Here is a 27,736-nt window from a genome sequence, read left to right on the forward strand (position 1 = left end):
GGTCAGTGTGTCAGAAGTGGCACCTTGGAGCCCCATGGAACCATATGCTGAGTGTCAAGCCAGTTTTGTAAAGGTGATCATTTTTGCAATGCTGTGGACATCCACACCCGGACACGTCTTGGGGAGCCCAAGACTGCTGTAAGAGGCCAAGGCGGCTTCACACAGAGGAGATGGAGGAACATCGGATCCCTGATTTCCTCTGTGATGAATGAACCTGGAAGCAACAAGGGTTATTAAAGAGGAAGTAAACCCTCTCTAATAAAAAAAAACTAAAAAAAAACACCCTGCAGGACAAAGGCATAATGAGCTAGTATGCATAGCATACTAGCTCATTATGAATTACTTACCTGAGATGGAAGCCCCCGAAGGGACCCTCGTCCACATCCTCCGTCGCCCGCCATGATACCCGGAGTGACTTCTGGGTATTGCTGCTCCGGCGCTGGGACTGGCCAGAGCTGCGATGACCCCCCCGGCGCATGCACGTGGGAGCCGCTAGTGACAGCATGATAGCCTTCACTAACGGCACGCTGAGTGCACCTGCGCTGTTGTCTATGGCGCGCATGCGCCGTAGACTTTGGTGCCTGTTTTTAGGGAAATATCTCCTTAACTATGTAGGTTTAGGAGATATTTCTTGCACCTACAGGTAAGCCTTAATCTGGGTTTACATGTAGGTTAAAGCGGTCTGTAAGAGTTTACAACCACTTTAAGTCGCTCCCGGTCTCACAGTCGTCATTCCCTGGCTGTTATAGACAAGGAAGCAGCTAACCAAGCATGGTCTGTGCTTGGTTAGCTGATTTGGATGGCAGGAGAGACATCAGAGGTCTAATAAACCCATAAAAACCGCCTATCATCTGAACAAAGCTATCACAAAGGGGCTTGTTAGCCAGCTTGCTATGACAATAAGATTAAAAAAAAAAAAAAAAGGAAATAAATTAATATATATATTTAAAAAAAACATTTTAAAGCACCCTGGTCCCCTGTGCAAACATGCAAATGCAAATGTCAACAGCGATTGCATCACACTTATATCTCCAGGAAGTAACGGTGTGGGAGCCCAATTTCTAGGCCCTTATCTCAAGATTAACTCTAAGATAATAATTATATAAACTTTTTTAACTGCTTCCAGTCTGTGCCAATTCTCACATTTCTCTCCTATGTGTAAAAATCTTTTTTTGTTTGTTTTTTGTTTTTTGGTGGGTGTTGCATATTTTTTATGTCACATGATATCTGTGCAGCGCTTTTTCAATTGCAATTTTGTTGGAGAAATAAATTTATTAAATTTTAATTTGAAAAAAAAACACAAAAATTAAAAGACGATGTTAGGCTGAAATAGATTCCAAACATATCATGCTTCAAAATTGTGTACGCCCGTGGAACAGCGACAAACTGTGGTACCCAAAAATCTAAATGGGCCATGCTTTAAAAGCCTTTACAGGATTCCAGTTCAGACCTCCTCGGTGCTAGAATTATTGCTCTCGCTCTGACATTGTTAGCAATACCTCACGTGTGGTGCAATCACTGTTTAGATATGCGTGCGGGACCAACACGTGCTTTTGCGTGTGAGCATGGGGCACTTTAAAAAAAAAATGTTTTTCATTTTATTTTTAATTTTTTTTTTTTTTTTTTTTAACACTGTAGCTTTTTTTTTTTTTTTAGCAACTTTATTTCTATCACAAGGGATAAACAACATCCTTTGTGATAGCATAGGCCATGACAGGTCCCCTTTATGGAGAGATCTGGGGGTCTGTTGGAGGCCAGATGTCTCCTCTGGCCTCCAAAGCAGCCAATCAGACACAGATTGGTCTGACCAGCTGCTTCACTGGGCGGTAAACACAGAACCAAAACCGGAAGTGACAAAATCCTCATCGCTTCCGGTTTCTGACATCACACAGTGAGAGGAACAACATTAGTTCCTTTCACTGTGTCCCAGAAACCGAATGCTGCTGGCAGGGACGTTTTTAAGGCAGGGCAAAAGGGGTAGCTGGCCCTGGGCCCTGCCATTGTTGTGGGGCCCAAAGCAGCTGCTTCATATTTGCCAACTATCCTGGTTTAAATTTCTTCATCCCTTGAGGTTTTAGTCCTGTGCTGTGTCCCAATATCTCAGTGTGAAGTGCTGCTACTAATGCTGCCCAGCTGTGCCTTATTGTTGTAATACAGATGACTCACCTGCAGACTCTGTTTACATGTAAATTACTGGCATTCATATGTAAATAGCGGCGGCATTCATTTGTAAATAGTGGAGGCCGGAGAAGCAGAAATCATGTGCTGTAACCTCTAGTAACTAATCAGTGAGCCATAATATGTGCTGTAACCTCTAGCAACCAGTCAGTGAGCGGTAATGATACACTGTAACCTCTGGCAACCAAAAGCAATAGCTGCTTGATCTGATTCAGTAAACTGATTTTGAGTCTAGCTGCTATTTATTGTATGTATCAGAGCAGGTGGAGAGCAAAACTGCATGGGGGGAGGGGCCCCAAGAAAAGTTTTGCCCAGGGTCCAATCAATATTAAAGATTGCCCTGGCTGCAAGTCGCTTCTTTACCGGGCTCCCTAATTGGACGGGAGAGCCCAGTAAAGGCGATATCCTGGGGGGGGGGAGCTCTCGTTCCACCACCTGTCAAAGTAATCCAGCAGCTGCAGAGCCGCTTGCATTACTTTTACAAAAAAGAGAATCGCCAACAGAGAAAAAATGATTATACCTTCGGCCATTAAAAAACAGCTTAAGTACAGGAAAGTGGTTAAAGCATCACTGATCATCATTTATGGGCAAATCACGAGCATCTGCAATTTTACACTTTGACACATTTGATATTAGGGTCTTGATACAGGAATCGGTATCAGTGCCGATACTAAGCATTTGCGCTACTCATACTCCAATAGCTGAAACTGATAACTTTGTATGTAGGAATAATATAATTAATAACCCCGCTTTCAATTAAGCCAAAATTAAAAATAGAAATATATAATATTAAAAAAAAAAAATACTTGTACTTATATATTTCTTATTTTATATATTTCTGTTTTTAATTTTTGTTTAATTAAGAGCATGGTTATTAATGATATTCTTCCTACTATCTTTTGGCCAAATATGGTCTTATAATGAGCGGCTCTTAATTAATATATTTAAATTACATCAATTTTAATTTTTTTCACAAATTCTACATCCATTTGGCGCCAGGGGTGGACTGACAACTCATGGGGCCCCCGGGCAATAGGAGATTATGGGGCCCCCGGCCAATAGGAGATTATGGGGCCCCCAGGCAATCCGAGATTATGGGCCACACAGTATATATACACACAGTATACACAGACACGTTTCTATTGGCTGAGAAGGTACTGGAGGGGTGGGGCAGCTATAATCTCAGGATTTTTAGACCAAAAGGATGTCGGTAAGGGACATTTCAGAGACACATGTAAAAAAAAAACACAGATTTTTACATACTGTCCCTGGTTTTACTGAGGCTGGCAACCCTGATGGGGGCCCCTAGTGGCTCGGGGACCTTGGTCAGTCCACCACTGTTTGGCACAGATATAGGACTGGGTAGTCCATCACTTTTAAAGAATCACGTGATTTGAACAGAAATGTGGTGCGATTTCTGTCTGAATTAGATGCGTTTTTACCCCACAGCTCCTGTGTGAGCCCGGGCTTATCATTATTGACTTCAGCATGGGTTCACACAGGAGCGGTTTGGGAAACCGCATGGTATTTGGACAGGAATCGCAACGCATTCTTGTTCAAAACGCATGCGATTCTTTGCAGTGCAATTTGCACAAATCATTCCCACCGCAATGGTATTGGTACAGAATCAGTAAAAAAGCGGTATTGGTGCATCCCTATTTGGTACATACTCTGTAAATGTAAATGTCCAGAATAGTGTTCTCCCTTACATCAGGTGCCCCCACCAGAGTAATTCATTACATTGGGTGCCCCCATAAGACTACCCCCATAAATTAGTTGTCACCATCAGAGTATCCCCTTATATCAGGTGTCCCCATCAGAGTGCCCCTTTAGGTAAGGTGTCCCCATTAGTACCCCTTTACATCAGGTGTCCCAATTACAGTGCCACCTTACATCAGGTGTCCCCATCAGTGCCCCTTTACATCAGGTGTCTCCATCAGAGTGCCACCTTACAATAGGTGTCCCCATTACAGTGCTACCTTACATCAGGTGTCTCCATCAGAGTGTCCCCTTACACCAGGTGTCCCCATCAGTACCCCTTTACATCAGGTGTCCCCATTACAGTGCCACCTTAGATCAGGTGTCCCCATCAGATTGCCCCTTTACATTAGATGTCCCCATCAGAGTGCCCCTTTACATCAAGTGTCCCCATTACAGTGCCCCTTTTTCATCAAGTGTCCCCATCATAGTACATATGAATAAAGAAAGAAAGACTTATTATTGTTACTCAAGGCTGATGAAGAGAACATCCTCGAAACACGTTAGCGCACCTTTTGAATGCCTGTCCTTGTATGGGCGTGCCTGTTTTTAAAAACACGTTTTTAATGTGAATATGTTGTTAACCTGCTTTTATGAATACGTAGATACTTTGCATATGCTTTTATCATTTTTTTATGTGAATAAACTTTATACATCTTTTGATCAAAGCGTCAGATCACGCGCCTTCCATCTTTTCTTCTTCACCTGGCTCTTTTCGGACCACCCCTGGTCAGCTTAGGCAGTGGGACACGCACAATCATTTGTTAAATTCACTGCCTTTGAAAGTACTACCACCCTATACCAGCAGCACCTTCACAAGCGCAGGAGTAATTCATTCTTTCTTTATTCATATTTACTATGAAGGGGACACCTGATGTAAAGGGGCACTGTAATGGGGACACCTGATGCAAAGGGGCACTCTTAAGGGGACACCTGACCTGTCCCCCTTTACATCAGCTGTCCCCACTACAGTGCCACCTTACATCTGGTGTCCCCATCAGTGCCCCTTTACATCAGGTGTCCCCATTACAGTGCCACCTTACGTCAGGTGTCCCTTTCAGTCCCTCTTTACATAAGGTGTCCCCATTACAGTGCCACCTTACATCTGGTGTCCCCATCAGTGCCCCTTTACATCAGCTGTCCCCATTACAGGGCCACCTAACATCAGGTGTCCCCATCAGTGCCCCTTTACATCAGGTGTCCCCATTACAGTTCCACCTTACATCTGGTGTCCCCATCACAGTGCCCCTTTACAACAGGTGTCCCCATTGCAGTGCCACCTTACATCAGGTGTCCCCTTCAGAGTGCTTCTTTATATCAGGTGTCCCCATCAGTGCCCCTTTACATCAGGTGTCCCCATTACAGTGCCACCTTACGTCAGGTGTCCCTTTCAGTGCCCCTTTACATCAGGTGTCCCCATTACAGTGCCACCTTACATCTGGTGTCCCCATCAGAGTGCCCCTTTACATCAGGTGTCCCCATTACAGTGCCACCTTATGTCAGGTGTCCCCTTTAGAGTGCCCCCTTTATATCAGGTGTACCCATTAGTGCCCCTTTACATCAGGTGTCCCCATTACAGGGCCACCTAACATCAGGTGTCCCCATCAGTGCCCCTTTACATCAGGTGTCCCCATTACAGTGCCACCTTACATCTGGTGTCCCCATCAGAGTGCCCCTTTACATCAGGTGTCTCCATTACAGTGCCCCATTACGTCAGGTGTCCCAATCAGTGCCCCTTTACATCAGGTGTCCCCATTACAGTGCCACCTTACATCTGGTGTCCCCATCAGAGTGCCTCTTTACATCAGGTGTCCCCATTACAGTGCCACCTTATGTCAGGTGTCCCCTTCAGAGTGCCCCTTTACATCAGGTGTCCCCATCAATGCCCCTTTACATCAGGTGTCCCAATCAGAGTGCCACCTTACATCAGGTGTCCCCATCAGAGTGCCCCTTTACATCAGGTGTCCCCATTACAGGGCCACCTAACATCAGGTGTCCCCATCAGTGCCCCTTTACATCAGGTGTCCCCATTACAGTGCCACCTTACATCTGGTGTCCCCATCAGAGTGCCCCTTTACATCGGGTGTCCCCCATTACAGTGCCACCTTACATCAGGTGTCCCCATGAGTGCCCCTTTACATCAGGTGTCCCCATTACAGTGCCACCTTACATCTGATGTCCCCATCAGAGTACCCCTTTACATCAGGTGTCCCCATTACAGTGCCACCTTACATCAGGTGTCCCCATCAGTGCCCCTTTACATCAGGTGTCCCCATTACAGTGCCACCTTACATCTGATGTCCCCATCAGAGTATCCCTTTACATCAGGTGTCCCCATTACAGTGCCACCTTACATCAGGTGTCCCCTTCAGAGTGCCCCTTTACATCAGGTGTCCCCATCAGAGTGCCACCTTACATCAGGGGTCCCCACCAGAGTGCCCCTTTACATCAGGTGTCCCCATTACAGGGCCACCTAACATCAGGTGTCCCCATCAGTGCCCCTTTACATCAGGTGTCCGCATTACAGTGCCACCTTACATTTGGTGTCCCCATCAGAGTGCCCCTTTACATCAGGTGTCCCTATTACAGTGCCACCTTACATCTGGTGTCCCCTTCAGAGTGCCCCTTTACATCAGGTGTCCCCATTACAGTGCCACCTTACGTCAGGTGTCCCCATCAGAGTGCCACCTTACATCAGGGGTCCCCATTACAGGGCTACCTAACATCAGGTGTCCCCATCAGTGCCCCTTTACATCAGGTGTCCCCATCAGTGCCCCTTTACATCAGGTGTCCAAATTACAGTGCCACCTTACAGCAGGTGTCCCCATCAGCATGCCCCCTTAACATAATATGCGCCCCAATAGTGTGCCCCCACTAACATATGTGCCTATCAGTGTTCCCCCTTAACATAAAATGTGCCCATCAGCATGCCCCTTATTTTATGTTAAGGAGCACTCCGATGGGTACATTTAAAGTGGTTGTAAACCCTTACAAACCACTTTGACCTACAGGTAAGCCTAGATTAAGGCTTACCTGTAGGTCCAAGAAATATCTCCTAAACCTATATGGTTTAGGAGATATTTGGCCGAAAACAGGCGCCGTAGACAGCGGCGCGCAGGCGCACTGAGCGCGGCATTCTCAACGACGGACCTGCCGCGCGTGTCGGCTCCCGTGCGCATGAGCGGGAGTGACGTCATCGCGGCTTCGCCGAGATGACGTCGGCTGAGCTGCGAGACCCCACCAAGAAGATGGATGCGGCGGACTACAGGGGACAGTGGTGACTTCGCTGGCTCCTGTGTCAAGTAAGTGACACATAATGGACTACTATGCGATGCGATGCGATGCGATGCACAGTAGTCCATTATGCTTTGGCTTTGCAGGGAATGAAATAGGAAGTAAACTCATCAGGGTTTACTTCCTCTTTAAAGATTTTAATCTCTGTGTGAAAGATCTAAAAACCGCCCCAGGCAGCAAAGGAGGCGGATTTGTTGGCAAAACAAATTTTCTTTGCGGAAGCAAAAGCAAAAATAAATAGTCTGAGTTCCTGCAGGGAAATTATGCAAAGTACTTGTGTACATCGGTTATGGAGACATCGGCCACACCACGCTAAAGCTGCAGCATAGATATGGATATAATAAGACTGGCACCACGAGGGATGGCATTGTATTATCTTGTGACTGTAAGTAGCACCTTATTCTTGTGTTTTCTGATGGCAGTGCCCCCCCCCCCCCCGTCCCCCACAGGAACTCTGCAGAATGAAGTCTGCCTGGATCAGACAAGGCAAGCCAGCAGCCGAATATTATCAATGTATTTTCGAATGAATATGAGGTTCATGCCAAGGGGCAAAAAAAGGGCATTTACTCTGAAGTCATCAATGGACTTGCAAGGTAAAGAGACAGGAGTAGTGAGGTTAAAGGGGTTCAATTACTAAATGCAAATAGACGATGCACTCTGCAAGAGCAGCTGCTCTAGAGCTTTATTAACCACTTGCTTACTGGGCACTTAAACCCCCCTCAGTCCCAGACCAATTTTCAGCTTTCAGCGTTGATGCACTTTGAATGACAATTGCGCGGGCATACAACACTGTACCCAAATGACATTTTTATCATTTTTTTCCCACAAATAGAGCTTTCTTTTGGTGGTATTTAATTACAGCTCGGAGTTTTATTTTTTGCTAAACAAACAAAAAAAGATGCAAAAAAAAAAAAAATCATGTTTAATAGTTTCTTATAAAATTTTGCAAACAGGTCATTTTTCTCCTTCATTGAAGTGTGCTGATGAGGCGGCACTGATAGGCTGCACTGGTGGGCACTGATAGGCTGCATTGGTGGGCACTGATAGGCTGCACTGGTGGGCACTGATAGGCATAGTTAAGGCGGCACTAATTGGCACAGATAAGGTGGCACCCATAGGCACAGATAAGGCAGTACTGATTGGGCACAGATAAGGCGGCACTGATGGGCAAAGATGGGCACAGATAAGATGGCACGGATGGGTGGCACGGATGGGTGGCATGGATGGGTGGCACTAAGGGGCACTGATAGGTACCATTGATAGATGGGACTGATGGGCACTGATAGGTGGCTCTGATAGGTGGCACTGCTGGGCACTGATGGGCGGCACTGCTGGGCACTGATGGGCACTGGTAGATGACACTGATGTGCACGGATATGTGGCACTGGGGTGCAGCACCTTTCTTGAGGCAGATTGTGGGCACTGCTGGGTGGCACTGTTGGCACTGCTGGGTGGCACTATGGGCACTGCTGGGTGGCACTGACGGGGGGCACTTATTTTTTAATGAGGTGGCACTGGCAGGGGGCAGGTGGGCACTGGCAGGGCTGGCCGTGATCGGGACTAATGTCCCGATCATGGCCACCGGCTCCGTTGTATCACATGATCAGCTGTCATTGGCTGACAGCTGATCACGTGATAAGGGGTCGGGATCGACCCCTTGCTCGGATCAGTGATCAGGCGAGTCTCATAGACTCGCCGATCACAGAGCGCGCCGCGCACGCCCCTCAGGGGGCGCGCAGGGCGCTCGTGCACGGGACGATGTCTATTGACATCGTCCCGGCAAAGGAGGTCCGCGCTGTAGCCGTCATTCGGCTATAGCGCAGGTCTCAAGTGGTTAATGAGGGGTAGCTCTGCTGACTTCCATCATTCAATTGTGTGCAAGCAAAAATGCTGTTTTTTTTCTATTTTCCTTGCACGTGATTGGCTATTCCCTGCAAAGTGAAGCTTTGCCTCATTTACTAAGCTCTGAAGCAAATGCACTTGCACAGCCTGTTTGCCTTTAGTAAATCAACCCCTTAGTGTCTGGATTGAGACAAGTACACACTATAGAGGGATATGCTTTGTTCATATTTTATGTCTGAATTTAACGTAAAAAAAAGGGGGCAAACATTTGGAGTTGATTTACTAAAAGCAAATAGACTGCACACTTCGCAAAGTGTCATTGTACTCTCCAAGAGTATTTGCTCCAGGACTTGGTAAATGAGGAGAGCTTCACTTTGAAAAGAATACCCAATTACATGCAAAGAAACAAAAAAATTCATTTTTGCTTGCACATGATTGGATGATGGAAGTCAGCAGAGCTTCCCCTCATTTACTAAGCTATGGAGCAGAGCTGCAACTGCACTTTGCAAAGTGCACAGTCTATTTTACTTTAGTGAACCAGCCCCATTTTCTCGCGTTGTAAAACAAATGGAATCCTTTGGCACTGTGCATGCTACACAGCGTAACCAGCCGCGGGCTAAAACGGGCCGTTTAGTGCCCCAAGGAAATGACAACTGGCAGCATTTTGAATAAATGATGATGTTTAAGCCCACGATCACACTGGAGGTGACCTCTCATGCGATTCGACGGGTCCAAATCACACCCTATTGTCGGCAATGGAACTGTTCAAATCGGCACAACGCCGGCTTTGCGGTGCCTCACCGATTCGAAAAAGGAGTTCCTGCGCTATTTTTAGCAATTTCAGGGGAGACCTACATAGACAACCTACATTGTGCGACTTCATGCACATATTATGTTAAGGTGGCACGCTGATGGGCACATATTATGTTAAGGGGGCACTCTGATGGGCACATATTATGTTAAGGTGGCACGCTGATGGGCACATATTATGTTAAGGGGGCACTCTGATGGGCACATATTATGTTAAGGTGGCATGCTCATGGGCACATATTATGTTAAGGGGGCACGCTGATGGGCACATATTATGTTAAGGGGGCACTCTGATGGGCACATATTATGTTAAGGTGGCACGCTCATGGGGACATATTATGTTAAGGGGGCACGCTGATGGGCACATATTATGTTAAGGGGGCACTCTGATGGGCACATATTATGTTAAGGTGGCATGCTCATGGGCACATATTATGTTAAGGGGGCACGCTGATGGGCACATATTATGTTAAGGAGGCACTCTGATGGGCACATATTATGTTAAGGGGGCACGTTGATGGGCACATATTATGTTAAGGTGGCACTCTGATGGGCACATATTATGTTAAGGGGGCACTCTGATGGGCACATATTATGTTAAGGTGGCATGCTCATGGGCACATATTATGTTAAGGAGGCACGCTGATGTGCACATATTATGTTAAGGGGGCACGCTGATGGGCACATATTATGTTAAGGAGGCACGCTGATGGGCACATATTATGTTAAGGAGGCACTCTGATGGGCACATATTATGTTAAGGGGGCACGTTGATGGGCACATATTATGTTAAGGGGGCACGTTGATGGGCACATATTATGTTAAGGGGGCACTCTGATGGGCACATATTATGTTAAGGGGGCACGCTGATGGGCACATATTACGTTAAGGGGGCACACTGATGGGCACATATTATGTTAAGGGGGCACGCTGATGGGCACATATTATGTTAAGGGGGCACTCTGATGGGCACATATTATGTTAGGGAGGCACGCTGATGGGCACATATTATGTTAAAGGGGCACTCTGATGGGCACATATTATGTTAAGGGGGCACGCTGATGGGGACATATTATGTTAAGGGGGCACTCTGATGGGCACATATTATGTTAGGGAGGCACACTGATGGGCACATATTATGTTAAAGGGGCACTCTGATGGGCACATATTATGTTAAGGGGGCACGCTGATGGGGACATATTATGTTAAGGGGGCACTCTGATGGGCACATATTATGTTAGGGAGGCACGCTGATGGGCACATATTATGTTAAAGGGGCACTCTGATGGGAACATATTATGTTAAGGAGGCACTCTGATGGGCACATATTATGTTAAGGAGGCACTCTGATGGGCACATATTATGTTAAGGGGGCATGCTGATGGGGACATATTATGTTAAGGGGGCACGTTGATGGGCACATATTATGTTAAGGGGGCACTCTGTTGGGCACATATTATGTTAAGGGGCCATGCTGATGGGGACATATTATGTTAAGGGGGCACGTTGATGGGCACATATTATGTTAAGGAGGCACGTTGATGGGCACATATTATGTTAAGGAGGCACGCTGATGGGCACATATTATGTTAAGGGGGCACTCTGATGGGCACATATTATGTTAAGGGGGCACGCTGATGGGGACATATTATGTTAAGGGGGCACTCTGATGGGCACATATTATGTTAGGGAGGCACGCTGATGGGCACATATTATGTTAAAGGGGCACTCTGATGGGCACATATTATGTTAAGGGGGCACGCTGATGGGGACATATTATGTTAAGGGGGCACTCTGATGGGCACATATTATGTTAGGGAGGCACGCTGATGGGCACATATTATGTTAAAGGGGCACTCTGATGGGCACATATTATGTTAAGGGGGCACGCTGATGGGGACATATTATGTTAAGGGGGCACTCTGATGGGCACATATTATGTTAGGGAGGCACGCTGATGGGGACACCTGATGTGATGGAGACACCTGATGTAAAGAGGCACTCTGGTGGCTCTGTAATGAGGACACCTGAAGTCGCACTGACCTGCGGCTGTGAGATTTCGAGTGACATCACTTGATTTCAAAGCCGGCTTTGGCGCAAACGTGGGCGTAAAGCGGAATTAAACCCACAACCAGAAATGTAACATATCGCAGCTTACCAATCATTGAATGTAGCGTCTGCATTCATTTTATTTTTTTTGGCTTTTTTTCCTTCTGTTCTCACCTGGTGATCTGGCCGGTAACACACCTCCTGTATTAGAGCGCCCCCACTCTATGTAAATGTAAAAAAAAGACCTGGTGCCTAATGGCACGGCCTTACCGCTCCGGACTTTGGAAGACAGACCAAGTAGGTCGGTAAAATAAGTAAAGTTTATTACAATAACTTCCTAAAAATATTGGCATTGTACAAAATACATCAATACTTTTAATATTTTTAGGAATTTATTGTAATAAACTTTACTTATTTTACCGACCTACTTGGTCTGTCTTTCAAAGTCCGGAGGGGTTAGACTATTTGGATTGGACAGACCAGGAATATTATACACCCACCCATAACCTCAAATTTTTTCACTCGGGATAAAGTAGCAACAGAGACACCTCTGGACAGCAGCATTGTCATCAGTCTGTGGGGAGGAGAGGGTTAGATGTACTGGCAGATTTAGCTACACTAACAAATTGAAGCCAAACTCCAGCTCACACTTTATAAGCAGTTACAGCAAACCGTTTTTTTTCTCTTTTGGTATAAAGGTTTTCACAAAATAAAATCTGATTCTTGTAATCCCCCCCGCCAGTGGTAAATGGTTTGTCTCTAACTGCTATATCTGCAGGACAGCTTGTTCTGTTGAAAAAATAAAAAAATAAAAAAATAAAAAATAAAAAATGAACTGAACAGGTCATCAGGTGAAAATAGAAAAAAGAAAGCCTAAAAAAGAAAACGAATGCAGCCATCACATCTAAGAACTTGTATAATAAATGCTTGCGTTTGGGCTGAATACTACTTTACATTTTTCATCTTCTCTAACTGCCATTTTTTATGCAGAGCTTGGCCTACTAAAGGAAGTGGAAAAATAACTGGTTTTCTGGCAGGATCAACAGGTTATAAAACTGTTACCAACACTGCTGTTATTGCTAGTGACAGATTGCATCTGTTATGATTTCTCTTATAGTTGTACAGTCTAAATCTAAGACTCAGTTCTGGTTCTGGGTCCAAAAGTTATGGTATCGAAGCGTGTCTGGAGGAACATAGAATAAAACATGTCATTCTTTACCAGTAGTTCAAACATTCTGATATTTAGAGTATGAGTGAACCTGTTAGTTCTAACCAGTGGCGGCTGGTGGTGATTTTTTTTTGGGGGGGGGGGGGGGGGGGCTGGCAATGTGTCCGGCGGCACCACCCCCGACAGTCAGTTGGTCCCCGCCAGGGGCGGACTGACAACTCATGGGGCCCCCGGGCAATAGAAGATCATGGGGCCCCCTTTGTCCCCACACTCAAACCACACCTGCACAGGGAGACAGGGGGGGGGGAAGCACACAGGGTGTCACTGTGTGGGGGGGAGAGAAAGCACACAGGGAGACACTGGGGGGGAGCACACAGGGGGACACTGGGGGGAGGAGAGCACACAGGGGGACACTGGGGGGGAGCACACAGGGGGACACTGTGTGGGGGGAGAGAAAGCACACAGGGAGACACTGGGGGGGGGGGAGCACACAGGGGGACACTGGGGGGAGGAGAGCACACAGGGGGACACTGGGGGGGGGAGCACACAGGGGGACACTGTGTGGGGGGAGAGAAAGCACACAGCGAGACACTGGGGGGGGGGAGCACACAGGGGGGCACTGTGTGGGGGGGGAGAGAAAGCACATAGGGGGACACTGGGGGGGGAGCACACAGGAGGACACTGGGGGGAGAGCATACAGGGGGACACTGTGTGGGGGGAGAGAAAGCACACAGGGGGAGACTGGGGGGAGCACACAGGGAGACACTGGGGGGGGAGCACACAGGGGGGCACTGTGGGGCCGGTGGGGAGCAGCAACTGGGTGGGCTCAGGGTACAGTGCTCTGCGTCCCGAGCCCACCCTATTTTGAAGCTAATTAAAGCCTCAGACTCTAATCATATCCTACAAAAAAAAATTGGAATCCATGCGTCTGGCGCACTGCATGTAAATTAGGGGCCGGGCTCATGGATGGGGGGGGCGGGGCCCCTGCACCCCATGTGGACCGGCCGCCGCAGGTCATTGATTTGGTCGGGTCTATGCGGACCAGATTGTTCAGTGGACTGGTAATTTGTACATATATAATATTTGTTAACTCTAAAAGGATTGGATGGGGAGGGGTCATTAATGCATCTCAGATTTTATAAAATAGATGGCACACAAGGGAACTTCCTGTTCCTGAAGACGTCCCTGCTCGAGGACAAAACACGTTAAGAAGTTGATCCCTGCTTTACTTTCTGTCCGCAGGTGGAACACACGCCTGGTAACAGGCGGCATTTATCTTTTTGGATGTAACAGCGAACCATTTTCTATGATGTCCGATGGATTTTGTTACCGCCTTTAAGCCACTTTTAATAAATTTACCAAGAGATTTACTATGAGAGGCTTCTTCTCTGTTTTTATTTTGACTATACTGCCTGCCTATTGACCTTATTTGAGTAACACTGGGATCGCATTGAGGGGGGGAAAGGATGCGTACCAGGAGCCACCAGGAAGATCTCCCCATGACCTTTAAAGTGGAGTTTCGCCCCCTCCCCTCCAAAAATCAAAAGTCAGCAGCTACGCATATTGTAGCTGCTGATTTTTAATATTAGGACAATTACCTGTCCTGGAGTCCAGCAATGTCGACGTCCCAGCTGATGTTTCCATCGGCTGTTGGGTGCTGCAGCCGCCATTGCTGGCAGGGCTGGACTGGGACAGAAATTTGGCCCTGGACTTCATCCAGACCGGCCCACTTACATTTTGAGTGTCCCATCAGCACTCCCTTACATCAGAGTATCCCATCACCAGCCTCCTTACATCAGAGTGTCCCATCACCAGCCGCCTTACAACAGAGTGTCCCATCAGCACCCCTTACATCAGAGTGTCCCATCAGCACCCCCTTACATCAGAGTGTCCCATCAGCACCCCCCTAACATCAGAGTGTCCCATCAGCACCCCCCTAACATCAGAGTGTCCCATCAGCACCCCCCTAACATCAGAGTGTCCCATCAGCACCTCTTTACATCAGAGTGTCCCATCAGCACCCCCCTAACATCAGAGTGTACTATCAGCACCTCTTTACATCAGAGTGTCCCATCAGCACCCCCTAACATCAGAGTGTCCCATCAGCACCCCCTAACATCAGAGTGTCCCATCAGCACCCCCCTAACATCAGAGTGTCCCATCAGCACCCCTTTACATCAGAGTGTCCCATCAGCACCCCCTTACATCAGAGTGTCCCATCAGCACCCCCTAACATCAGAGTGTCCCATCAGCACCCCCCTAACATCAGAGTGTCCCATCAGCACCCCTTTACATCAGAGTGTCCCATCAGCACCCCCTTACATCAGAGTGTCCCATCAGCACCCCCCCTAACATCAGAGTGTCCCATCAGCACCCCTTTACATCAGAGTGTCCCATCAGCACCCCCTTACATCAGAGTGTCCCATCAGCACCCCCTAACATCAGAGTGTCCCATCAGCACCCCCTAACATCAGAGTGTCCCATCAGCGCCCCCTTACATCAGAGTGTCCCATCAGCACCCCTTTACATCAGAGTGTCCCATCAGCACCCCCTTACATCAGAGTGTCCCATCAGCACCCCCTTACATCAGAGTGTCCCATCAGCACCCCCTTACATCAGAGTGTCCCATCAGCGCCCCCTTACATCAGAGTGTCCCATCAGCACCCCCTAACATCAGAGTGTCCCATCAGCACCCCCCTAACATCAGAGTGTCCCATCAGCACCCCTTTACATCAGAGTGTCCCATCAGCGCCCCCTTACATCAGAGTGTCCCATCAGCACCCCTTTACATCAGAGTGTCCCATCAGCGCCCCCTTACATCAGAGTGTCCCATCAGCACCCCCTAACATCAGAGTGTCCCATCAGCACCCCCTAACATCAGAGTGTCCCATCAGCACCCCCCTAACATCAGAGTGTCCCATCAGCACCCCTTTACATCAGAGTGTCCCATCAGCACCCCCTTACATCAGAGTGTCCCATCAGCACCCCCTAACATCAGAGTGTCCCATCAGCACCCCCTAACATCAGAGTGTCCCATCAGCACCCCCCTAACATCAGAGTGTCCCATCAGCACCCCTTTACATCAGAGTGTCCCATCAGCGCCCCCTTACATCAGAGTGTCCCATCACCAGCCCCCTTACATCAGAGTGTCCCATCAGCACCTCCTTACATCAGAGTGTCCCATCACCAGCCCCCTTACATCAGAGTCCCATCAGCAGCCCCTTACTTCAGAGTGGCCCATCAGCACCCCCTTACTTCAGAGTGGCCCATTAGCACCCCCTTACATCAGAGTATCCCATCACCAGCCCCCTTACATCAGAGTGTCCCATCACCAGCCCCCTTACATCAGAGTGGCCCACTGAGCCATCGGCCCACCGGGAAACTCCCGGTAGTCCCGATGGCCAGTACATGCCTGATTGCCGGTAAGGGAACCTGGCAGTGAAGCCTTGTGGCTTCACAGCCAGGGCCCTACTGTGCATGCGCGAAATCCGCTGTGCTCTCTAACTCGTCGAGGTCCGACGAAAGTGGGTACAGGTATCAGTCAAAAACAGGTACCCATTCCCCCTTTCCCCAGAAAGGTGCCAAATGTGGCATGGAGGGGGGGGGGGGGGGGTGACTAATTAGATAAGCGGAACTTTCACTTTTAGGTGGGACTCCGCTTTAAACGTTGATGACTCCTCTTGCTGTATAGTAAGGGGGGTCACTGACATTTAGTGCGGTGTGTATTACCAAGCATGCAGTGGAATATTCACTATATGGGGTATCCTGGGAATCTGGTATTCAAGCACTCAAGATTTTACATTCTATAAAGACATTTGCACTAGTTCCCTTTAAGGACTTTTTTATGTATTGTTTCTATTCTTTTACAGTTGCATTTATAGTTTGATTGTTGTGACAATTCATGATGGTATATCTCTAAAAATTTGCATGGATAATTTACATGATCTCGTTCCTGTTCAACCCCAGCAGAGTACATGGCAGGACCTCACACAAGGGGAATCCCCTGTGTGACACCAATAAGGAAATCACATAGTATTGACGCTTGCTGCTTCCTTTTCCAGAGACATATAACACTAGGAAAAGGGGATTTCACAAACACCCCAGAAATGGGATCCCGTTGGGTGCCTGGGTGATGAGATAAAATTACATACAGTATCTCACAAAAGTGAGTACACCCCTCACATTTTTGTGAATATTTTATTCTTTCTTTTCATGTGACAACACTGAAGAAATGACACTTGTCTACAATGTAAAGTAGTGAGTGTACAGCTTGTATAACAGTGTAAATTTGCTGTCCCCTCAAAGTAACTCAACACACAGCCATTAATGTCTAAACCGCTGGCAACAAAAGTGAGTACACCAATAAGTGAAAATGTCCAAATTGGGCCCAATTAGCCATTTTCCCTCCCCGGTGTCATGTGACTCATTAGTGTCTCAAGGTCTCAGGTGTGAATGGGGAGCAGGTGTGTTAAATTTGGTGTTATCGCTCTCACTCTCTCATACTGGTCACTGGAAGTTCAACATGGCACCTCATGGCAAAGAACTCTCTGAGGATCTGAAAACAAAAAGAATTGTTACTCTACATAAAGATGGCCTAGGCCAGGGGTGTCCAAACTTTTTTCAAAGTGGGCCGGATTTGATGAAGTGAACATGCCTGAGGGCCAACCATTTTGCCTGACATTCTTTGAACCATTGAAAATTCGGTCTAAGTGTGTCCATCCGAGCACTAATACACAGCCCAACAAGAATTCTCTTGCCTTTGTCGCACTCGTTCCCAACACACAGACGAATGCTCTGCACTTTAGGGGGCACCGTTAATTCTTAATGGTACCCCACACATTGGAAAATGTAGGGTGCTTTTGGTGCAGTGCAATAAAAAAAAAAAAAACACACACACAGACACATGTGCGCACACACACATACAGACACATGTGCACACACACACATACAGACACATGTGCACACACACACACACACACATACAGACACATGTGCACACACACACACGCACACACACACATACAGACACATGTGCACACACACACATACAGACACATGTGCACACACACACATACAGACACATGTGCACACACACACATACAGACACATGTGCACACACACACATACAGACACATGTGCGCACACACACACAGACACATGTGCGCACACACAGACACATGTGCGCACACACACACAGACACATGTGCACACACACACAGACACATGTGCACACACACAGACACATGTACACACACAGACACATGTGCACACACACACACACATACAGACACATGTGCACACACACACACATACAGACACATGTGCACACACACACACACATACAGACACATGTGCACACACACACACAGACACATGTGCACATACAGACACATGTGCACACACACACACATACAGACACATGTGCACACACACACACATACAGACACATGTGCACACACACACACATACAGACACATGTGCACACACACACATACAGCCACATGTGCACACACACACACACATACAGACACGTGTGCGCACACACACACACATACAGACACATGTGCACACACACATACAGACACATGTGCACACACACATACAGACACATGTGCACACACACAGACACATGTGCACTCACACAGACACATGTGCACTCACACACATACAGACACATGTGCACACACACATACAGACACATGTGCACATACACACACACATACAGACATACATGCACACAAATACAGACACATGCATACACATACATACATACACACGCATGAATAAAGGCCTTTTTAACACGAATCTAGCTTGTAGTACAGTACCTTTGCAGCTTCCTCATTCAGCCGGGTACTGCACTGTAGGGGGAAGCAGAGAGCACAGCACAATCCTCTGCACTTTACTTTCACTTTTGAAGCTCACCGAGCTTCTCACAGTGCCGGGGATCGGCTGATCTGACAGCCCTGCTCCCATGGCACAATAAATTGAGAAAGAGCAGGCGGGCCGTTCAAAACCGGACCGCGTGCCGGACTTTGGACATGCCTGACCTAGGCTATAAGAAGATTGCCAAGACCCTGAAACGGAGCTGCAGCATGGTGGCCAAGACCATACAGCGGTTTAACAGGACAGGTTCCACTCAGAACAGGCCTCGCCATGGTCGACCAAAGAAAGTTGAGTGCTCGGCGTCATATCCAGAGATTGTCTTTGGGAAATAGATTAAAATAACAGTGTGCGCAATTTTAAAGCATGACATGTTGGGTATCTATTTACTTGGCGGAACATCATCTTTCACATTATACAAAAAAATCGGACTAACTTTACTGTTTTTTTTTTTTTTTATTATTCGTGAAAGTGTATTTCTTCCAAAAAAATTGCATTTGAAAGATAGCTGTGTGACATAAAAAATTGCAACGACTGACATTTTATTCTCTAGGGTTTCTGCAAAAAAAATATATATATATATATATATATATATATATATATATATATATATATATACCATATTTATCGGCGTATAACACCCACCGGCATATAACACGCACCCCAAGTTTAGGAGGGAATTTAAAAGAAAAAAACTTTTAGGAGGGAAGTTTAAGGAAAAAAAATTACATTTAAATGCCCATCAATGCAGCCTTATCAGTGTCATTTGCAGCCTTGCATTGCAGCCTTGTCAGTCATTTGCAGCCCTGTCCATCGTTTGCAGCCTTGTCAGTTGTTTGCAGCCTTGCATTGCAGCTTTGCATTTGCAGCCTTGTCCGTCATTTGCAGCCCTGTCAGTCATTTGCAGCCTTGTCAGTTGTTTGCAGCCTTGCTTTGCAGCCTTGTCAGTCGTTTGCAGCCTTGTCAGTCATATGCAGCCTTGCATTTGCAGCCTTGTCAGTCATTTGGCCTTTAAAAATGGTAGCTCTCGGCTGCTCTCGGCGGCTTTCGGGTATTTTCGGCCGCACTCGGCCATTCTCGGCTATTTTCGGCCACACTCGCCTTTCCGAAAGCCGCCAAGAACGGCCGAGTGCGGCCGAAGATAGCCGAGAACGGTAAAAATAGCTGAGAATGGCCGCGTGCGGCCGAAAATACACAGAAGCCGCAGAGAGCGGCAGAAAGCGTTAGCAACAGCGGGGGATCGGCGTATAACACGCACCCCCAATTTCCCCCTGATTTTAGGGGGAAAAAAGTGTATGTTATACGCCGATAAATATGGTATATATAATGTTTGGGGGTTCTAAGTAATTTTCTAGGAAAAAAACACTGATTTTAACTTGTAAGCAACAAGTGTCAGAAAAAGGCTTAGGCATGAAAAGTTGGGTGACACCATACGTGCATGAAAACTGAAGGGGAACCTGCACCGATTTCACTTGCAGAGACATCAGTTTACATCAGTTTTCATGCATGTCAGTTATGTGCCCGATTCATACCAATGTCGATGCCATGTCAGTTTTATCTCCCATGCAGAAAAAATCTGCACGTGATAACAGTGTTATGAAAAGGGCACATAGAGAACAATTGTTTGTTTTTGTGCCCTTGTAGAACTCGTGCAAGAAAAACTGACGTCTCTGCACCATGTTGTGAATAAGGGCCTAAGTGAAAAACATAGGAAGTACCCTCCTGTGTTGACTTTGAAATTCTACCTCTTTGTTGCTGTAAAGGGGATTACCGGAGGCTGACATTTCGAGAAATTCAGGTGCTTCATAGAGATATTATGTTACATTCCAATAAACCCATTTATTTACTTTTAATGACTACATAACTTTGGTTAAAAAAAAAAAATGACCTTTTAAAGTAAACCTTTCATGAGAAAAATACAAAGTGAGCCATCGTTGATATTCTTTTAAAAAAAAAATCCTAGCTATCTGAGGCAAGTATTTCAATTTAAATATATAATTAAAAGAAAAATTGCGCTTAGAGAATAGATAAGCTGTGAACACACCACTAGGCATATAGTGCAAAACAGGGTTAAAAACAATAATAGTGTGGCGCTAAAGTGAACAAACTGAAACATGTGAATCAAAGATGGCCGAAAGGAGCCAGAGCAAAATGTGAAAAATATACATGAATGAATATATAAAAAATATAACAATCAGAGATGATTTCCAAATGAATATAAAACCATCTTGAGAAAGTCCACCTTCAATCAAAAAATAAAAGTGAAATGAAAATAAAATAAAACTGATGTGCAAAAGTCTTTCTTGGGTGGTTCAATTTGATCTCGAAGGTGCAATCAATATGGTAAAGTGATCACGCTTACCCAGGGCTTTTTTTCAGCGGAACGCGGGGGAACTCAGTTCCGCCACCTCCAGCACTGACTGTATGTAATGGCAAGAAAAGCTGGGGTGTGCTGCTGGGTCTGTTGTTTGGGGAAATCTATTCTAGTTGGAGGGGGTCTATTTTTGCAGGGGGGTCTATTGTTGCTGAGGAGGTCTAATGTTGCTGGTGGGAGACCTATTGTTGCTGAGGGTGGGTCTTATATTGCTGGGGCGGGGGGGTAGATGTTTCTGGGAGAGATCTACTCTTGAGGGAGGGATCTATTGTTGTTGGCTGACGGAAAATCTATTGATGCTGGCTGTGGGGAGATCTGTTGTTGCTGCCGATAGTCTATTGTTAGTAGAGGGGAGATTTTGTTGCGTATGGTCCATTGTTGGTAGAGGGATCTATTGTTGCTGGGGGGGGGGGGTCTATTGTTACTGGCTTCAGGGTATCTATTTTACTACTTTTCTTGCTATAATTACCAAATTCCATACAAATTACTGAGCACCACAAAATGATATGTGGTTCTGTATTCTTTAAAAGGGGCGGTACTGGGAGGTGGGTAGGGGGTGGAACCAAGGAATAGGGCTCGGAGGTGGGTTTGGGTAGAGACAAGGGGTGACTCAGAAAGGGGGGGTTCCTGCATCTATTCTCTGAGAAAAAAAGCCCTGCACTTACCAGATTCGATGGATATATGCATCATATAGCACATGGGTCAAACAGGCAATCTTGAGGGAATAGCCTCAATGGAATCTCCCGCAACAGGAACCTGTCAGTTACTTTACTTTTCTATTATGTGCTGAAAAACAGCAACAATGTCATTTTTCAAAAAGCTCAACTTTTTGTCATTTAAAAGCCATAACAAACATGTATTTTGCACAGAGCAGCCCCGATCCTCTTCTTTTGAAGTCCCATGCCGGCGCTCCAGGCCCCTCTGTTTTGGTAGGCCCCACCGCATTGGTAGCCCCCAGAAAAAGCCGCTCCCGTGTCACTGGATTTGATTGGCCGCAGCGGGAGCCAAACGCTCCTGCTGCTATGAATCTGTCCTATGAGGAGAGAGACAACGGAAGGAGCCTCTGCGCTCGTGCACATCACTGGATCGGATCTGGCTTTTTAGGGCTGGGCCCTTGCTTCTCTGAGCTGGCTGCTCAGCTGTCGGCTAATTGCCAGCTCCTCTCTCGCCACAGTTACTCGCCTGTTGATGATATCCTGCTCGTCAGTCCTGCCTACTTAAGCCATCCAGTCCAGATGATCTCTTCCTTCGCCTTGGTCAAGTGCTAAGACCTTTACCTAAGATAACAAGTTTACAAGAAGCCTGTTGATGCCAAGGGGCAAAAAAAATGCATAACTGTGTCAAAGACCTTTCTTCTAGTTATGAATCCAGGGAGTATAATGAAAATTGATGCAGTAAACGCAGAGCTTACAATAGACGGAGTCTTATACAACAGTTTCCAGTTCAGTCCAACAGCCAATATACACAGTTATGACAGTCTCCTAGCAGCAATACAATAATATTGTGTAAATACCTACCAAACTATAGGACTATAGTAAAAATCGAAAAACCGCGCTATTCACCACCAGGAGTGGCTTAAGCCAGACAAATAAAGATAAAAATAAATAAAAATAGAAATAAACCTCTGTATAAATGTAATAAGCCTGTATGTAGGACACTACATAGGCTGCTGCCGCCCGGAGAAAAGAGAATCCCTTAATGGGGTTCCTTTGAGAGTGGATTTGCTGAAATAGTGTTGGGTTAAGTGGCGCTGCCTAAAAACAGGTTTCCATTCCAAAGTGGACTCAAAGAGTATAAATGTATAAAAATAAATACAAATAAGAATAATAATAAAAATCAAGATCTTTTTACCAAGAGCCCAATAGTATCTATTGGGGCTCCATATTAGTAAACCCAGAAAACTAGAGGGAACCTCAACTTCACCCTAACAAAATTAAAATAAACAGTGGGTGTAGTAAATCTATAGGCCACCGGGGACAGTGGACACAAAACCTGGAACTCTAGTATTGAGGACTACTAATCACATCCGTTGCGCATTAAATCTCCAAAAACCCAGAAAACTAGAGGGAACCTCAACTTCACCCTAACAAAATTAAAATAAAAATAAACAGTGGGTGTAGTAAATCTATAGGCCACCGAAAACAGTGGACACAAAACCTGGAACTCTAGTAATGAGGACTACTAATCACATCCGTTGCGCATTAAATCTCCAAAACAGCAGGGGTAACAAAAGCTTACGATGTTAGAACAGGTTAAAGTATTATCTTATAGGGGGTAAAACAACACTCAATCTCAAATCAAATATAGCTTTAGCCAAAAAACTGAAAATCACGTGTCACAAACTACATGTGCAACCTGATGCGATTATGAATCAAGTTGCAACAATACAAAAAAATTTTTGTTGCTCAATGTTAAACCTACTAGCAAAAAATACCAAAGTACCATAGGTACCCCAAAACAATATATAGTGATGGAAGTATCTATGTATATTTGGTATAACATACAATAATGGTCAAACTAAAATCCCATATGTATACTCAAACAGTGTTAGGTGACAAAAATGTTTTATCAGTGTCTAAGTTGAACCTGTGTGGTGTAACACAGATATATATATATAAACTTAATGGTTAATTGTAAAAAATATATGTAGACACTTTACATACCAAAAATCGAGACAATTATAAATAAGAAAGAAATGTGTATGTGTTAGTGCACACAAGGGGTGAAAAAACAATAACAAACCCTTTTTGTGATAGAAGGTTTAAAAAATGTATATATATATGAAAAAGTGCATATACCCGTAAAAAGTGAAAAAAATTATGAAGGAAAATAAAAATAAAAATATAAAAATAAAAATGCAAAAAATTGTACACAAAAAATATATATGTATATATACGTAAAAAATGCAGGACAAAATATATATGTGAACTAAGGTCCCAAATAAATGTTCAATAGTGTTAGTTCAAAAGGTCCTTAAGAAATCCTTAAAGTGACTTTGGTGCTTCCTATGCAGTCTTCACTGTGACTTCTGTGCTCCCCCACCAGGAATCCTACTCACCAAAAGTAAGTACCCCTGCAGGGGTTGTGCGCCTTAAGGATCAATCTCCAGATGTCCCGTTCTTTACTTTGTAGTAGATGACTGAATATGCATCAGCATGGATTCCATAAGTCCTCATGGGAAAAAAATGGAAGCCTCCATAGTGTAATCCGTAAAAAATGATTTATTGACACAACATAAAAAATGTTTTATATAAAACATAAAAAACACAACCCATAAGAGGCAAAAAAACAGCACATCAAAAGAAAAAACAAAAGAAAAAACAAAAAATTTATTATATTAAAAAATAGCCACAACTCTCGTAAAATGAGTTATACTGCGAGACCACAGTCCATCAGGGGGTTGGAAAAATAATCTCCCCAAAAAAGGGGGGTTCCGGGTTGCCCCCAGAAAGTACCTTAATAAGTGTATGTTAATGCTATGAACACAGCGTGAGTAAAAGGCACTATCTATGGGGATCCGAAAAACAAACCTCCCTATAGGGGTGATGAATCTCAGCTGCGTCCCCCTTGGGATAGAGCCCTTCCCGTAGTGTTCAAAGCCAGACAGCACAATTGTTCCTCGGGATCCGTGTGGTGTATACGCGGTTTGCGTTTACTAATATGGAGCCCCAATAGATACTATTGGGCTCTTGGTAAAAAGAACCTGTTTTTAGGCAGCGCCACTTAACCCGACACTATTTCAGCAAATCCAAACTATAGGACTGTTGTTATTTGAATATGTGATTTAATATTTAACCCTTTCATGACTAAGCCTATATTTCAAATTTGGTGTTTACAAGTTAAAATCCATATTTTTTTGCTAGAAAATTACTTGCAACCTCCAAACATTATATATATATATATATATATATATATATTTTTTTTTTAGCAGAGACTCTAGAGAATAAAACGGCGATTGTTGCAATATTTTATGTCACACAGTATTTGCGCAGTGGTGTTTTAAACGCAATTTTTTGGAAAAAGGGACACTTTCATGAATTAAAAAAAAAAACGAAACAGTAAAATTAGCCTAATTTTTTTGCATAATGTGAAAGATAATGTTACGTCGAGTAAATAGATACCAAACATGTCACACTTTATAATTGCACGCACTCGTGGATTGACGACAAAGTACGGTACCTAAAAATCTCAATAGGCGAAGCTTTAATTTTTTTTTTTACGGTTACCAGGTTAGCGTTGCAGAGGAGGTCTAGTACTAGAATTATTGCTCTCGCTCTGACGATCGCGGCGATACCTCACATGTGTAATTTGAACACCGTTTACATATGCGGGCGCGACTTCCGTATGGGTTTTCTTTACTTTGCGAGCTCGCGGGGACGGTGGGCGCTTTAAAAAAAAAAAAATTTTATTTTTATTTTATTTATTTGAAAATTAATAAATTGTTTTAAAAAAATAAATAAAAATTTGATCACTTTTATTGCTGTCACAAGGAATGTAAACATCCCTTGTGACAGTAATAGGTGGTGGCAGGTACTCTTTATGGAGGGATCGGGGGTCTAAAAGACCCTCCACCCCTCCTTTACACTTCAATGTATTCAGATTGCCGAAAACGGCGATTCTGAATACTGTATATATTTTTAAAACCGGCGCCATTGGCAGCCGAGTAAACGGGAAGTGACGTCATGACGTCGCTTCCGTGTTTACGATTAGGATACTGGAACGAAGCTGATTACGGCTTCGTTCCAGTTCCTCCCCAGCAGCCGGAGGCGCCGGATCTTGAATCGGTGCTCCCGATAGAGCGGGAGGTGCAGGCATCAGCGGGAGGTGCAGGCATCATCCCGGTATACCCCCGGAAGCCGAGTACGCACAGCTCGGCGGGAAGGGGTTAAAGCCCAACTCCAGACAAAAATGGCACCCAGCTGGTGTTAAAACCCCCTCCCGCAGTACCTATCCGCCGCCAAAAGATCTCAACAGTCTTCTGGGTTTGGTGATGTCCAGCATCACCCAACAGGGAAGACTGAGGAGATACTGTGGATGTAGGTTGTCTTGAACCCGCCCCTGAGGGGCCATCACCGTGGAATTCTGCACACACAGTTTAATAATGTGGAAATCATCATTCTCTAGGCACCTTAGGACAGCCCACTGCCAAGAGGAGATCCGATGATAAAAAGTACCCTATGTATCACATCATTACCTCCATATTGGAATGGGGGGGGGGGGGGGGGGGGCTGAGTCTGGATTTGGGCTTTAAAGTGTTTTGCTGTTTTTGAAAATAGGGGACCAATAATATTGAGCTTCCACTACGTGTTTTAGGAAGTCACATAATCTGTGGTTGCTACCTTGTTGTGAGCACCAGAAATCCACAAAGTACAAACAATACTGTGACAATTTTGTTCAGCTTCCCCTGTAAAGCCTTGGAAATACCTTTTCAAAACCCCAATGGCTCCACTGGCCAAGATCACCATGATCCACATACTGCAAAGATCCTAGACAGCAAGAGCTGCTGCAAACTTTCTTCACAAAGGGCAAAACATAATAAGTGCTCACCACGGTTCTTCATCTGATCCCCCCACTGGTGAACAGTAGACATGTGCGATTAGTTTTGCACGAAACAAAAATTCGTATGAATTTCCGGAAATTCGTACATTCTTACCAATACAAAATACTAATTTTTATGCATACAAATTCCGTACGAAATTTAGTTTACGAATTTCGGATCCAAATTCATAACAAAAATTCGTAATTTTTACGAAAAGTGATCGAACCTAAAAGTTAAAAACCCAGGAAGTCAGCACAGCACAGGGATGGTGGGAGCCCCTCATAATGATAAATTCATCATAACGAACTTTCGTTATTTTAACGAAAAGTTTGCGAATCTAACGAAAATTTGTATTTCGTACAAATCCAAATTGAATTTCATACATGAATTACGAAATACGATTTCATGACTAGGGATGAGCCGAACAACTCCCCCCCCCCCGGCCCCCACCCCGGTCCGGTTTGCACCGGAACTTGCGAACATGCAGACACTGCCCCAAGGGACATGTATCAATGTTTTTTCAAGAGCAGTTATTTTTAGAATGCTTAAAGTGAAACAATAAAAATGAAATATTCCTTTAAATATCATGCCAGGGGGGTTCCCTTAGTCCGCCTGTAAAGTAGCACATTTTTCCCATGTTTATATAAGTACTACAGCAAAATGACATTTCTAAAGGGAAAGATGTAATTTTAAACTGCTCATGGTTGTAATGTATTGACAGATCCCGGCAATATACATAAAAAAATCATTAAAAAAAAACAGCATGGGCCCCCCCCCCTTCCAGTCCATACCAGGCCCTTTGAGTCTGGTATGGATATTAAATTGATTGTAAAGGTAAAAATGT

At 45.2% G+C, this 27,736-nt stretch overlaps 1 protein-coding gene across 4 annotated transcripts in view; it reads left to right on the plus strand.

Moving 5' to 3' along the window:
- Positions 1-7,445: 7,445 nt before the first annotated feature.
- LOC143929600 (tumor necrosis factor receptor superfamily member 6-like) overlaps positions 7,446-27,736 on the plus strand; it is a 73,391-nt gene continuing 53,100 nt past the window's right edge. For 2 of the 4 annotated variants that reach the window (XM_077453491.1, XM_077453494.1), the window contains exon 1: positions 7,448-7,615. In XM_077453491.1, coding sequence (XP_077309617.1) covers positions 7,562-7,615 — 54 coding nt within the window. In that variant the 5' untranslated portion in view covers positions 7,448-7,561. Of the gene's footprint in view, positions 7,616-27,736 lie in introns of all 4 variants that reach the window. The other 2 variants (XM_077453493.1, XM_077453492.1) reach the window with 2 other exon arrangements.

Source organism: Lithobates pipiens, unplaced genomic scaffold (genome assembly GCF_037356315.1).
Source record: "Lithobates pipiens isolate NorthernLeopardFrog02 unplaced genomic scaffold, aLitPip1_a1.2 Scaffold_24, whole genome shotgun sequence".
Taxonomy (NCBI): domain Eukaryota; kingdom Metazoa; phylum Chordata; class Amphibia; order Anura; family Ranidae; genus Lithobates; species Lithobates pipiens.